Source organism: Centroberyx affinis, unplaced genomic scaffold, assembly GCF_046629955.1.
Source record: "Centroberyx affinis isolate AG114_WGS23_722 - 3 ecotype Tasmania unplaced genomic scaffold, CSIRO-AGI_Caff_v1 ptg003986l_1, whole genome shotgun sequence".
Classification (NCBI taxonomy): domain Eukaryota; kingdom Metazoa; phylum Chordata; class Actinopteri; order Beryciformes; family Berycidae; genus Centroberyx; species Centroberyx affinis.
Window position 1 is genome coordinate 108,871 of NW_027281803.1, and position 13,676 is coordinate 122,546.

General features: G+C 44.0%; 1 protein-coding gene across 1 annotated transcript in view; it reads right to left on the reverse strand.

The window, feature by feature from the left end:
- The window catches only part of plekha7a (pleckstrin homology domain containing, family A member 7a), a 137,665-nt gene that overhangs the window by 15,471 nt on the left and 108,518 nt on the right, over positions 1-13,676 (reverse strand). The window contains 10 exon segments of the mRNA XM_071541982.1: positions 126-275; positions 2,990-3,070; positions 4,204-4,241; positions 4,244-4,268; positions 5,691-5,774; positions 6,179-6,232; positions 7,765-7,995; positions 8,716-8,799; positions 10,512-11,076; positions 12,523-13,083. Coding sequence (XP_071398083.1) covers positions 126-275; positions 2,990-3,070; positions 4,204-4,241; positions 4,244-4,268; positions 5,691-5,774; positions 6,179-6,232; positions 7,765-7,995; positions 8,716-8,799; positions 10,512-11,076; positions 12,523-13,083 — 1,873 coding nt within the window.

The following is a 13,676-nucleotide window of genomic DNA, read 5'->3' on the forward strand; positions in this document are numbered from 1 at the left end:
GTGTACACAAGCACACACATGCACACACACCTACAGTAGCCACATAGAGGTAAAGAAAGATATATACACACACTCTCTCTCTCTCTCTCTCTCTCTCACACACACACACACACACCACAGCGTACCGTGGACAGGCGGGAGATCTGGGCCCTGATGGTGACCAGGTCTTCCTGCAGCAGCCTCTGCTGGTAGGCGATCTTCTGGGCGTGGGCCGGCTGCTCCTGGTACTGCTCCATCTGCTGGTGGGACACGTCCAGCACGCTCTCCAGCTTGTCCTGAAGAGGGGCAGGAGTCAGAGGTCAGAGGTCATATGGCATGAGGTCAACAGAAACCACAGCTACTCAATGAAGCTTCCCTTTCAGGACATTGATCTGACAAAATGTTCATTTATGCCGTTCAGCATGTAACATTCACCCCAAAATGCCTCCAAAGGGCAGCATGTTTCTACTGTCCGTCATAAAACATCATTATCTTTTAAATCACTTCTTAAAGGAGATATATGTCATCAATCGGATATATGTCATCAATCTATGATGTTCGATTCAGTTATTCTGTGATGTGTTGTAAGTGTTGTAATTTACTTTTTTACTGTACCCACTTTCCCTCAGCCTGCCTCGTCTAATGGCGACCTTACACCAAACGACTTTTCAAGCGATTTCACTGTCACCGACAAATTTCCAACGTCGGAATAAAATCATGAGAGTTTTGCTAGAGTTGTGGCGCGCTCCCGTCATCTCGATCGTTTGGTGTAAGGTGGTCAGAAAACTCAGTCCGAGCTGTCTTAAGTCAGTCTTTTTCTTTTTTTTTTTTTCTTGACGTTCCGATAAAATCAAACATGTTTAATATTATCGGAAGTCTTTAGTCTTGGCTCATGCAAATAGTGAAGTTCAGTGACGTGAACATTGTCAACAACCAATAGTTGCGCTCTCTCTGAAGGAAAAAACGTGGACAGAAATTGCTGTAGCCCTCGAAATCCCCGGTGAGTATGCTATATGCTATAGCTAGCTAGCTAACCACTGTCCCGAACGGGGCTACTTGCAAGCTAACGTTAGCTACTGAATGTTTGCTATTAGCCTACGAGCTAATCGTACGTTTCAGCTGAAGATCGCTAGCTTCAGTCACATAAATCTGGCTGCAGTGCTCCCTCTCTCCCTTTCTCTCATACATACACGTGTGTGTGTGTGTGTGTGTGTGTGTGTGTGTGTGCATGTGTGTGTATGTAGGAGGGGGATTTACTTTGTAGAGGTGTTCACAAGTCAGTCCATGTTTACAATCTATTGGAAAACTGAATAATAGGGGAAGCCCTTTTCAAAGTCTTCTAGTGTATGGTAGGCAGTCTTTTCAAAATCGTATAGTCTGTGACTAAAAACTCAGTGACTTATGACACACTGTCTTTAGATGTGAGCTGGATGTGAGAAGGTGTCAGACTTTAGTCTTTTAAAAGTCTTTTCAAAGTATTTTCAAAGTCTTCTAGTGTATGGTAGGCATAACTTGAACTCGTTGCATTCAGCTGCATGTGTAGGTGGAGAGTGATAGTTATAGCAACAGTAAGAGAGCAGAGAGTTCTTCCAGTTGAGAAAAAGTGATATCATACAATTTGCATGATATATGGGAACACACCACTGAAACGATAACCAAAATTCATTACAGCTGTAAGAGAGAGATGCATCGCACAGTAGTGATAGGATCTGTCTCAAAGATGGGTTAGTAGAGACAGATTTTCTTCATTAAATCAATCTGTGATTTTCACTGCATTCCAGGAGTTATTTTGTGATGAAGTGTTGTAATTTAGTTTACTTTTCGCTGTACCTGCTTTCCCTCAAACTGCCTCTACTTCTACTTCTCCACTTCAGTTAGTGATTTACTGTGTTTCCCAGAATGCCTTTCGACAACCAAAGAGAACTGGCGTGAACTTGTTGCAGTCAGCTGTGGGTTATATGTGTAGGCGGAGAGAGCGATAGTGACAGCTTAGTAAGAGCAAGAGGGTGAGAGTTTTTCCAGTCGAAAAAAAGTGAGAGTCGCTCCCTTTACTCAAAACACAACATGCCTTGTGGCTGCATTGCATTCTGGTCTATTGAGGCTACTGTTGGTGGAGAAATTGGTCTGTCTGCCTCTTCTATGATGGATTTTTGAACGTCCCTTACACCAAGGGACTGTTCGTTATTTATGAGAGGGGAGGGGGTGGTGCAAAACAGGGGAGGCACGTCAAATAATTTTTTAAGCACTGGGGAGGGACTTATGTTTTTTATTTTGGCTTTAAGGGAGGGACATACAACTTTAAATGGTTGTACTTAGGTGGTACAGCTTCGACTACAGCTGACACTGACATAGTTAAGTGGTGTATATACTAAGGGTTATATAGGCTACTAAAATACTTTATGTAAATTGCAGCACACTCTGGCAGCCTACTGGTTAAGATGAATACCTCATAGCCAATGTCTGCGGTTCGAATCTGGTTGTGGACTTTTGTTGCATGTCGCCCCCCATCTTTCTCTCTCCCTTTATTTTTCCTGTCTTTGACCGTTGAACGTTCACATTTAGACCATATTTCACCGGTGTAATATCCCGGTGAAATATAGTCTAAATGTGAACGTTCAATCAGCGTCTTCAAATAGTCAGTGAAAAAACTTTCACTTTTGAACCTGTTTTGAACGTCTTTTCACCGGTGACCATAGTCATTTTTTAAACGTCTTTTCAACGGAAAAATGCTCACTGGGGAGGGTCGTGCATTTTCCCACAGTCACTCAGGGAGGCTCAAGGAAAAATATCAAATATCAAATCAAAAATAAGTCACACCTCAGCCACCCCTGCCCTCTCATAAATAACGAACAGTCCCTAACCGGAGTCTGTATTTGTTTTTGTCCAGGGTAAACTGAGCATAAAAGTTGCCTTGCAATGAAATTTCTACTAAATTTCCAATATTGTTTCCCACAGATGAAACAGAATGACTGAGGCTGGTTAGTTGAGTAGCAGAGGAACAGTGCGTTACCTTGTCCTCCTTCAGGGAGCTGATCCGGGCCTCCAGCTCCTTAAGGGTCTTATCCTGCTCACACAGCCGACTCAGCTTCACCTGCAGGGGGAGACAGAGAGCTGAGCGGACCGAGAGAGAGAGCGCGAGGGGGCGCTGAAGGAACTGCAAGCTTTCATGGATGGCTCTCCTGCTCTATAAAGCTCTCACGAGTGTGTGTGTGTGTGTGTGTGTGTTGTCCTCTGATAAAGCAGTAAGTCGTTCATGCATATAACTCCACTTGTTTGTGGGTCTGTACATACTGTAGATAGATCTGTGTATGTGTATATGTATGTGTGTCTGAGTGTATGCGTGTGTGTACGAGTGTGTGTTTGTGAGCATGCTTGTGCAGTGTGTGTGTGTGTGTGAGAAAGTTTGAGTGCATGCGTGTGAGTTTGTAACACACAATAGTGACTGTCCCCCAACTCCCCTGTCTCATTAGCAGATAATTATTGTGAGTGAGCCCATTATGCAGAGTGGGTGCGACCCACACGCCTCTTTTAGTCAAAGTGTCAGTGAAGCTCTGAGCCTCGTTAATTAATCCCAGATTAAATTTGACAAGACGTCGTGCCAAAGGTTGGATCAATTCATCTTCCCAGGGTAAAAAAACAAAATAACATTCAGGTAATAATGCTGACTGAAGAGCTTGATGTGTGAAGTGATTATCCATATACATTTTTACACTCACAGCTACTTTTACCATTCCATCAAATGAATTATTTATCTTGGTGTTGTCTCCATGGTAATGTTGTTGTTCAATCTCATCAAATATTCATCGCAGACATCGCTCTCATAAATTGTTTAACTGTGGTTGCGTATGAAGCTTACACTAAGATATTCTTTCATAAGAGAAATAAGGACTATTTGAGAAGCTGTAGAGAATTGTTTGGATATCAAACTGAAAGATTTACCACGTTTAACTATTAACTGTCTCTGCATGGTGTTTTCGCCTTGAAGTTAAGACCAACGACTTGAAACATCCTCCCACACTTTTTCTACATCTACAACTTTTTTTTGCCTTAATTAACCCTCGGTTTCCCCAATGGGACCATGATAGTCAGTGTAACTCTCATAAAAAACTACAATTTCAGGACTTCTTTTGTCAGGAGAGCAAAAAGACAGAAAGAGGTTGTGAAGAGTTGAGAGTGTATCTAATGCAACAAATATTTTAAGATGATGTTACAGCCTGTACTTACATCCACATCGCTTTCTGCAACCTTGACGGGTTCCCCGACTCCTTCAGAGTCTGACTTCCAACTACCTAGAAATTGGAATAAGGAACATTTTCAGATGCTAGTTCAGGGGCACAAGGAGAAGGCCTACTCCATGGTACAATGGTGCTGCAATACAAGGAGATACAGAAACACAAAACTGCTAACTAATACGAGGCTGGGGTGGATTACCACTGACACATTCCTTTAGCCTCGCGTACATGACAATATGAGTGACTTTTGGCACACAAAATCAGCTCTTGCCATGGAAACCACAATGGCTATGGACACGGAGAAGCCCTGCACTGCACAGTTTCCATATATCCGTAAGGCAACATCGGTACAAAATGTCCTCTCCTTTGAAAAAAGTCCCAGTATTTGGAATATATACACTTTTTGGATTGGGAAAAAAAGTACTAAATTATTTAGAAACACACACTGAACTGAGTCCAGGTGCTTTTTGAGGTACTGACAGGGTTCTACGGTGCTGCCATACGCTCCTAAAAATCAATTCATGCTACTTAGAAAATTAAAAAAGGAGCTCATGTGCAAAAGTAAGGACGTGCATTTTCAATTGATTTCATAATTCATTTTCTTGTGCTCCTAAAATTTTCAGTTTAGGAGTACATGTGCTCCTTGGGAAAAATAATATAAAACAAAAAGGCCACAGTAAAGCCCTGTGGTATTGTCAAGGAGGTACAGTGTTTCAGAGACGATGGTAGAAGCAGCTGGCTTTTCAACCACCGGGCCACAGCCACAGCCACAACACATGCACTGCCGAGCCATCCCATGCCCACTACTCAACAGCATCATCATCACCATCATCGCATGGGGTGGGGGGGGGTGGGGGTCAAAGGAAGATCAGAGGTTCAATGCCAGTCAAGCCATGAACACGGTGCTATAAGCAATGGGATGGTCTTTCTATAGCACAGGCACGGACGTGTGACACTCTAAACATGTGAACACACGTGCGTGCGCACATACACGCACAGTGTGCACATGCACCCCTACTCTAAATACAGTACAAACATGCACAAGCACAAATACGCACGCACACACACACACACGCACGCACACACACACACGCACACACAACACGTAACACACAGACATATATATATATCTTATTTCACATAAGATATTTCACGGAAGAGTATGAGGGCCATTGTAGGTGATTTCTTTTTTTAACCGCAGCCGGGGGGAGGGGGGTAATATTCTGAGATTAAACTCAGAAATTTGTGAGAGAAAAAAACTCAGAAATTTGCAAGAAAAAACTCAGACAAAAACCTCAGAAATTCTGAGGATTTTCTCAGAATATTACCCCACACCCCCCAGCCGCAGTAAAAAAAAATCACCTACAATGGCCCTACTTCTCCTGCGTATATACGCACATATACACACACGCACGCACACACACACACACACACACACACATACACACACACACACACACTCACACACACAGAGCTTACGTTCATTAGAGGCCTGAGAGGCCCAGCAGTGCAGTGCAGTAGTAAACTGTGAACTGCGAGGATCAGGGGCTCTAGAGCTCTGATCTGGGAGTCAAAACCACAGAGACACAGAGCCGCCGTCACAAAATGGCAGCCGCTTTCGTGAGTTGCACAAAGGCTGCCTCTAAAACCAGTTAGCAGCTAAAGAGTTGTCGAGGAACAGGTCTACTGCAATTCATTGGGAATGTTTTTGTCCCACAAAGACGCCTGTACATCCTCATCTGTAGCTGTGACACACTAATGTCCTCCAGTCTGGTCTAATAAGTTCAACATGGGCCAGAAGTGGTTGTTAGTAAGTAACACCAAGTGTATTAGTACAAGAACCATTTCAAATCAGAGAAGGAACAGCAGAACACAAGAACTAAAGGAGAAGAGAAGTTAAAAAAAAAAAAAAGGAGGGGACAAATAGAGTCTCTCCATCTCTATGTCTCTCTATCTCTATGTCTCACCTTTAGGTCCAGATACTCCAAGTCCTTCTTCAGCTGCATGTAGGTGTCATCAGCCTACAAGGCAAGGAGGGGGAGAAACAGCTGAGTGTGGATTATTGATTTGTGTCAGTGAGGATCGAACAGTTCATTGGCTGAGTCACCTAAATCTACAGCAGCTTCACTCAGTATTCATCATGTTGAATCAAGTTAGAGTTGTATGACTTGTGATCCCGTTGTCAGCACACAAAGGGACTGGCATGCCTATGTGCGCATGCTAACATGCGCCACTACACACGCACACATACACTCACCCATACTAGAAATACATTCATGTATCTTCTGTTTGGAGACGGACATAGCACTGCTTTGTCTCCCTTTCTGCACCAAACAAAGACCAGTACATAACTGGATCCATTTGAAGCGGCAGGCTCAATCTTCCAGTCAGAGTTCAGCTTTGAATCCTCGCATTACCCAAATAAAAACAAACTTCAAGTCTGTGCCAAAATGAGAGCTTGACACGTCAAAGGACCAGTCGGTGACAAACTGAACAACACACCCACAGCCAGCCAGTTAGCCAAAGCATGGGATGGCTTCGCTGACGCCAGCTAGTTAGCAGCACAACATGCTATGGAGAGCATCACTAGAAGCACGATATGGAAACCGACCAGCCGTGAAAAGACATGTAAAGGAGGCAGATGGGTCTATGATGGCAGCCAGATCAGCCATGCCCGACACACCACTGAAGCACAGGAGCGTTTGGTAGAGGTTGCCACTAATACACTGTGACCAGGCATTTGACAGCTGCTGTTTTAACTTCTGTCTAGTTCTTAATCTTTATTTATCCAGGGAAGGGTTCTTTTTCCAACACCGCCCAACTTCATGTTTACACAATTACACATATTCACACCTGGGAACTGCCAAGTATAACCACAACCTGCTGCTATTTGCCATTGAGCAGCTCCACTGGAGGAGCTGGGAGTCTGGCTTGAGGGCATCTCTAGGGAGCAGTACTGGTGAATAGGACAGATTTAAATCCTAAATCCTTTTTGCATGTAAAATTGCTACATCATGAAAACATCAAGTCAGTTTGGTAGGAAATATAAAGGTATTACATTAGTTGGAGCTGTTCCTAATTTAAAGGCAGTGTAAACCCGATTTCACTCTTTTCAAAGCACATTAATGAATAGCGTTTTACTGGGTGCTGGATTTTGCTGTATTTCTAATTTCAGAAATATTAATTCCAATGGGTTTGGATGAGTGGAATTAGCAAGGATGTGGTGATGAAAGAACAAGTTGGCTTTCAATTAAAAGTTACAGTTTATAGTTACTTAATAAGTAATAAGAATAGCTGTGTTTAATTATTTGCAGCAAACACACAATCATTTTTTTTTATACCAAATTTACCAGTCAGTGGGTTCAGTAAAACAACAAAAAAAACAAATTCAACTTCTCAATAAAAAATAAATAAATAATAAAATAAAAAATAATATAAAATCTGATTTTAGTGTATTGATCCCTGTTTTTAGAACTGAAACTCTGTTTAGAGGCAACCTGTACCAGCTCCTGGAGAAGTGCGGGGCAGGCAGGCGCGCCGCAGGGGGCCCCACCTGGGTGCTGCAGGGGCCCAGGGGAGCCGACAGGCCCACGTGTCCGAGGTGGGACACGGGAGAGGGGCCGCAGCTGAGGAGGGGGCTGGCGGTCGAGGCGCTGCTGAGGAGGTGGTAGTGCTCTTTGGGGCCGTTGAGCCGCTGCAGCTGGGCCAGCGTGTGGTGGCGAGCGGACGCCATCTTGGCCTGATGGCGGCGCAGCTGAATGAGGAGCAGAGTGAGCTCCTCCGGCTGCGAGGCACCACAGGACACCGATATTCACATCAACAATCACCGCTGGGACGTTCGGTGAAACGCTTGGTTCAAATCAGCAGCCTTGCATTCACACCGCTAGCAACCACATTTCCCTTTTATTTATTATCCTCATTTATTGATTTGGATCCTCATTAGTTGTTGTCTTGCCAAATGGCTATTTTCCCTGGGATCTAGACAAAACAAGATCAGCCTAAAACATGCACTTAAAAACAGAAGTAGGAAAAAAGGAAAAATTGTAAGAATGCTACAAACTTAAAACAAAGAAAATAAACATTTAAGGAAAAAAAAGAATAAACTAACAATAAGTTTAAAGAAAGATATACAAAAAAATAAATCAGAAAATACAAGATATCTACTTGAGTTATTGGGAAGGCATATCATATGGCTAATGGCCTTGCAAGTAAATATTCTTTAAAAAAAAAATATATATATATATATATATTCTGTGTTACTGTCTGATGGCCATGCACTGGTAAGGGACGTTTTCAGTGGGCTCAGGTGAGGGGAAGAGAGGCTTCATAACCCCAAAGTCCCCCTCAAAAAGGTTTCTGGTCCAAGTTCCAAATAGTGAGAAAAAAACCCTGAACGCAATATATGACTTCCGTTGCTATCACAACAGCAAACAGCGTTGGAGTTTACATGTTTATGTTAGCAATATATTGAAGGAAGGCTTTTGTTTTCATGTGCAGGACTTACCGTTTTGCCGTGCAGGCTGGGAGCGCTGACTGTGTGTGTGATGTAGCCAGATGGAGGCATTGACCGCCTCTCTATGGTAGCAGCCTGCAGAAAACACATTTTACATGCATTACTTGGATTTAGGAATCACATATGAATACGTATTGGATGCAATAGATTTAAAACCGTAAAGGTACAACATGGTTTATGGTAATCTCTCAATAAAGAAAGTCACACTGTGCAGCTACCTATTTCCAAATCACAAGCTGAAATTTTTGTCTCAGAGGATAATATATTTCACAAAGCCACCTTAAGAAGATTTTCTAGCGCTGTGCAGAATCCCTGGCCTACAAATAAAGTTTAATAGAAAATTTGTCATATTTATTCAAACTGAGCAAATCGTAAGTGTTTGCAACTTATCACCGTCCATACACATTTTTGTTTTTTTTACATTTTGAAGCACTGCCAAAATTACGCAGAAAAAAGCTGTGTCCACATTAACTAAAATTCATATCACATTTCCAGTATCAAGCAAAAACAGACTGCAATATAATTCTCATAAGTCAATATTGAAATCCCTTTATTTACAAAACTTGTCACCATATTTATGTATTTTATTTTTTGTGATACAGTTGAGCTCATTTAGCAGACTGGTTGCCTTAAGGCTGTGTCTGCCTTTGTGCCCCAAGGCACTAAAATAATTATTCTGTTCACTAGAGCACAGTTCCAACACCCGTCCCGCTCTGTCAGGATGACTGACACCTTTTCTGGATGAGGAACTATTCTATTTGACCTTTAGGTGCATAACAGTAAAAAAAAAAAAAAAAAAAAAATTGTTAATACTTCAAGCTTTGGAAGAACACAAATAACAGGCGAGAGTGAATTCATTTTGCAAAGGTGAACACAACCCAATCAGCGGAAAACACTGACAACAGAAACGAAAAGTCACAGTGACTTTGCATCTTGACTAATGGGTTTTGTGGGTAGCAACAGCATCTGAACACGCTGCCTGCACACTATCTACGTCTCCTTCCTAAATCACAGCCCTTCTTTCCTTCCTTCCTTCTCTGTTTATACTGGATATTGCTCCTGTCTGGTTTGGAAAAAAAGCCCCAAAACATCACCTACCATTTCCTACAATGCATGCAATTTTTTTCGTAATTTTTAGGGTGGTAGTTGTGGCTTTGTCCCTGATATTCCTCCTACTGGATGCTTGTGATGCTGGTAATCCAGGAATTTAAGCCTTTTCTACTGTCTCACTCATTGTATGTCACCATGAATAAGAGAGTCGGCTAAAATGTAATGTCCATACCCATCAAGCAATTTAAAACTGCACTAGGCAAAGTTTGTAGGTAAAAATACACCTGTCTTATCCGCCTCATCCCACGTGCTTTGAAGAGCATCCCATTCCTCTTAATTGACACCCCGTAGTTTGGCTTTATTTGCCCAAATTCATTTCTGGTGTCGGGTATCGACACTCCTCCAGCCACAGGAACTGACGAATCAAAACTTAAAGAGTAACCACACCCCAAAAACATCCTTCAGCTGAATCTAATTGTAGAATCTTCCCCAATAAGGGTTACCTAGAGATACATTTATCAAGGTTTTATGGGGCACAAAATGTGGTGACGAGGGGGGGGGGGGGGGGGCAATTTTTTTTTCAACTAGTTACCTCTCGCTGCCATTTGGAGCCACCAACATGCAAAGTTGCCTTGTGCAGCTTTAAACATCATGAATGCAACATAACCAGAAAGCGTTTTGATGGACAGTTACGCAGCAGATAGCGGAGAAGCTGCTAATGTCCGACATTCTTTTACCTTGAGCAGCTGAGATTTGGTCCGGCGGGGGGAAAGGGCCAAGGGGATGTCCACCACCGACCTCTCGCCCACGGGTCTGACCGTCACCCGCTCCGCAGGCGTGTGCGGCCTCCGCATGGGCGACCCGGCCCGGCCGGAGCCCGGCGGCCCCGGCGGAGGGATGTCCGCAGAAGAGGGGGGCACCGAGACGCAGCGGGGCGGCCCCTCGGAGCCCGACCTGGGGGCCGAGGAGGAGGAGGGAGGCACGGTGGAGGGGGGGCGGGGGCCGAAGGGGTACTCCGGGGCGGGCGTGTAGAGCGGCGCGGTGGGGCTGCCGTGGCGGAACTGGTGGCGCTGCTGCCACTCGTACAGCTGCCACACGGTGCCGGTGCCCGGGCCGCCCTGCTCCGGGGTGAGGCGGAAGTGGCTGAGGCGGTCCTGGGCGTACTTGTACTCCCCGAAGCGGGCGGCCGGCGGGGGGCTGTGGCGGGGGGTCTTTGGCAGGGTCTGGTAGGCCTCCGCGGAGGTGAACTTGGGCTGGGTGGGGGGGGTGCGGCGGGGGAGGGTGTTCTCTCTGGACGGAGGGCTGTGGAGAAGGAACAGCGGGAGACATAAGGAGAGACATAAGTGTTTTACTGCACAGTGAACAGTATCTGCAGGTTTCAGAAAGCCAAATTTAAGACTTTTATGACCATTTTAATGCTTCCTGGAATTGAATTTAAGAAAGCTGGCAAAATAAGCCTATTTCTCATTGGACATATTTAATGAAAGTTCTGAAACTATAAATGAGTAGAATAATAAAAAGCAAACCAGGAAATTATTTTATTAATAGGCATGAAGTTCAATTATGTTTAATGAAGCAGATACAATGAAAAGTAAATGTTTTGCATATTGCAACAACTAACCTTGTTCGACATTATTCTACTTGTCACTGCATGGTGGAAACAAATTAGATCTCTGATAACTGTTTAATTAGTTTAACATTTTAATACTTTAAGGCCTTAAATTAATCACATTTTCAGAGTTCTTAAGAAGCAGTGGTTTCACATATGTATCTACGTATATTGCAGCATCAGAATAAAACAACACATTTCACCAGCAGGCTTCATCAGGTTCGCTCATCATAAATATGAAACTCTTTCAGCTTGCCTGTTCATCACTGTCTGGACTGTTGTTCCTGCTTTGAACTGTCATGCTTTGACAAGTGCAATATAAATAGTTAAAGTCCTTGTAGTATATCATTGGTGCATAATATTCCTTAACTATAACAAGCTCATTATTTTTCCACTGGAGTCGGAGTTCAGAAGTGTAGCTCTGCACAGTGCAGACCAGACGAGCCTCATGAGGATTGGAGTGATTCACTGGTGTGTTTTATCCCCAGGCAAACACCACTAGAGGGAACCGTTCACTGGACTTATAAATATTGTAGCCTGCATGAACTTACCAGACTACAAGGACTGTTTACTTTAGCTGCCCTGTTGTGGTGGAATCTATTCTGTCTGCATGGTTCATACCCAGGTCAAAATCAAACTAAAGAAACTTGCATTTTACACATACAATATTGCCATAAAATGTCTACAACATCTAATATCTACTATCTACTAATATTGACTTTCTTTTTAAAATGAAATATTGGATATATATTGGATATTGGATATAGGTTTGGACACACCGGATTGAATGTTCTATGTTTTTCATTCTCTTAAAGCCATTTTGATCTAAAGGCTTATGCTTAAATGCTTGAAATTTGTTTCTTAGACAAATATAAATAGTGAAGTTGATGCCTATGTATGAATTTCTTTCCAAAGCCTTTGCCTTTCCAGCAAGGCAAAGGGCAGCTGCTTTACTTTTTTGGTCACTGCATAATTCCATTTGTGTTATTTCATAGTTTTGATGTCTTTACTCTTATTCTAAAATGTGAAAAATAAAATTAAAGAAAAATGTGTGTCCAAACTTTTGATTCTTTCTCTTTCTTTGACTCTTTCTTTCTTTTTTTAAATCCCTTTGTGTGCATTATGTGTCAGTGACCTACCCTTTGTGCTCGGCCTTCTGCACTTTGACCCAGTGCTCCACCTGCTCCAGAGCGCTCCTCCTCTGCACCTGCCTGTGTGCGGTTTCTGTCGGCGGGGCCCTCTGGTACGTCCCCGCCCCGATCCCGTTGGGCTCCAGGATGGGGCTGGGCGTGGACACCAGGCCGTTCCTGGTGCAGGCGCCGGGGGGCAGCGTGGAGGCGGCTCTCGACGGGGCGCGGGACGGCACCCTGGAGACGGGCGCCGAGGCCGACACAGGGTCCTGCTGGGGGAGGGAGGAGGACAGGGGGTTGGAGGGGAGGGAGGCGTGAGTGTCCATCTCCATGACGATGGCTCCGATGGGGAGCTCCGACACGGTGATGGCGGCGGCGGCGGCGGCGGGTGTGTCTTTGTGGAAGCTGCAGCGCTCCTCTGCGTCGCGGTGGATGGGCTCGAGCAGAACCTCGTGGACGATGGGCCTGGCGGTCTCAGGGTCGGGGGTCTTGCTCTTGTGGTTGACGTGGTTGGTCTGCGGGACGGCCTGCCGCTCCAACGTGCTCAACTTGTCGAAGTTCTCTGACGGCCTGGGGAGAGAGTGGGATGGAAACGGAAAGGACCGGATGAAAGTTGGCCTTTTTGTCCCTCTTTTATTCTCTTTCTGTCTCTCTCTCTCTTCAGCGCTGCGAGAGTTTCATTCCTGAGAGAACCGGGGTGATAAGTAGCTTCATCTGTTATCCTGACAGGTGATTTTTTTTTCTACAACCCTCTCAAAGGGTTTCAGTCATTTTCACTCGATAAGCACCAGTTCTCTTTCATTTGATCATTTCCCTGATATCCCATGGATATCAAGCTCCATCATTCCCAGGTCTTTGTTCTGTCCTGTTGAACTGAATTTGAACTGGACAACTGTCACATATAAGAGAAACTTTGAGCCTTGTGCCCAACTTAAAACACAGAAATTGGACATGGCTAAATACACCGCACAGACCATTTTTAAAGCAAGGCTGCTGGCAAGAAAAGCCTTGTAGCCAAATCGAGCCACAACTCGATTTGAAGCTCATTAATAAAATCCCTTGTGACAAGAGGCGTTTGGGCTAGAGAAATAAGTCACGGCTTTGAAATTCACTGGAACATCGCACCAAAGTTTATTTAAAATAAATGAATTAACGAAAAGATA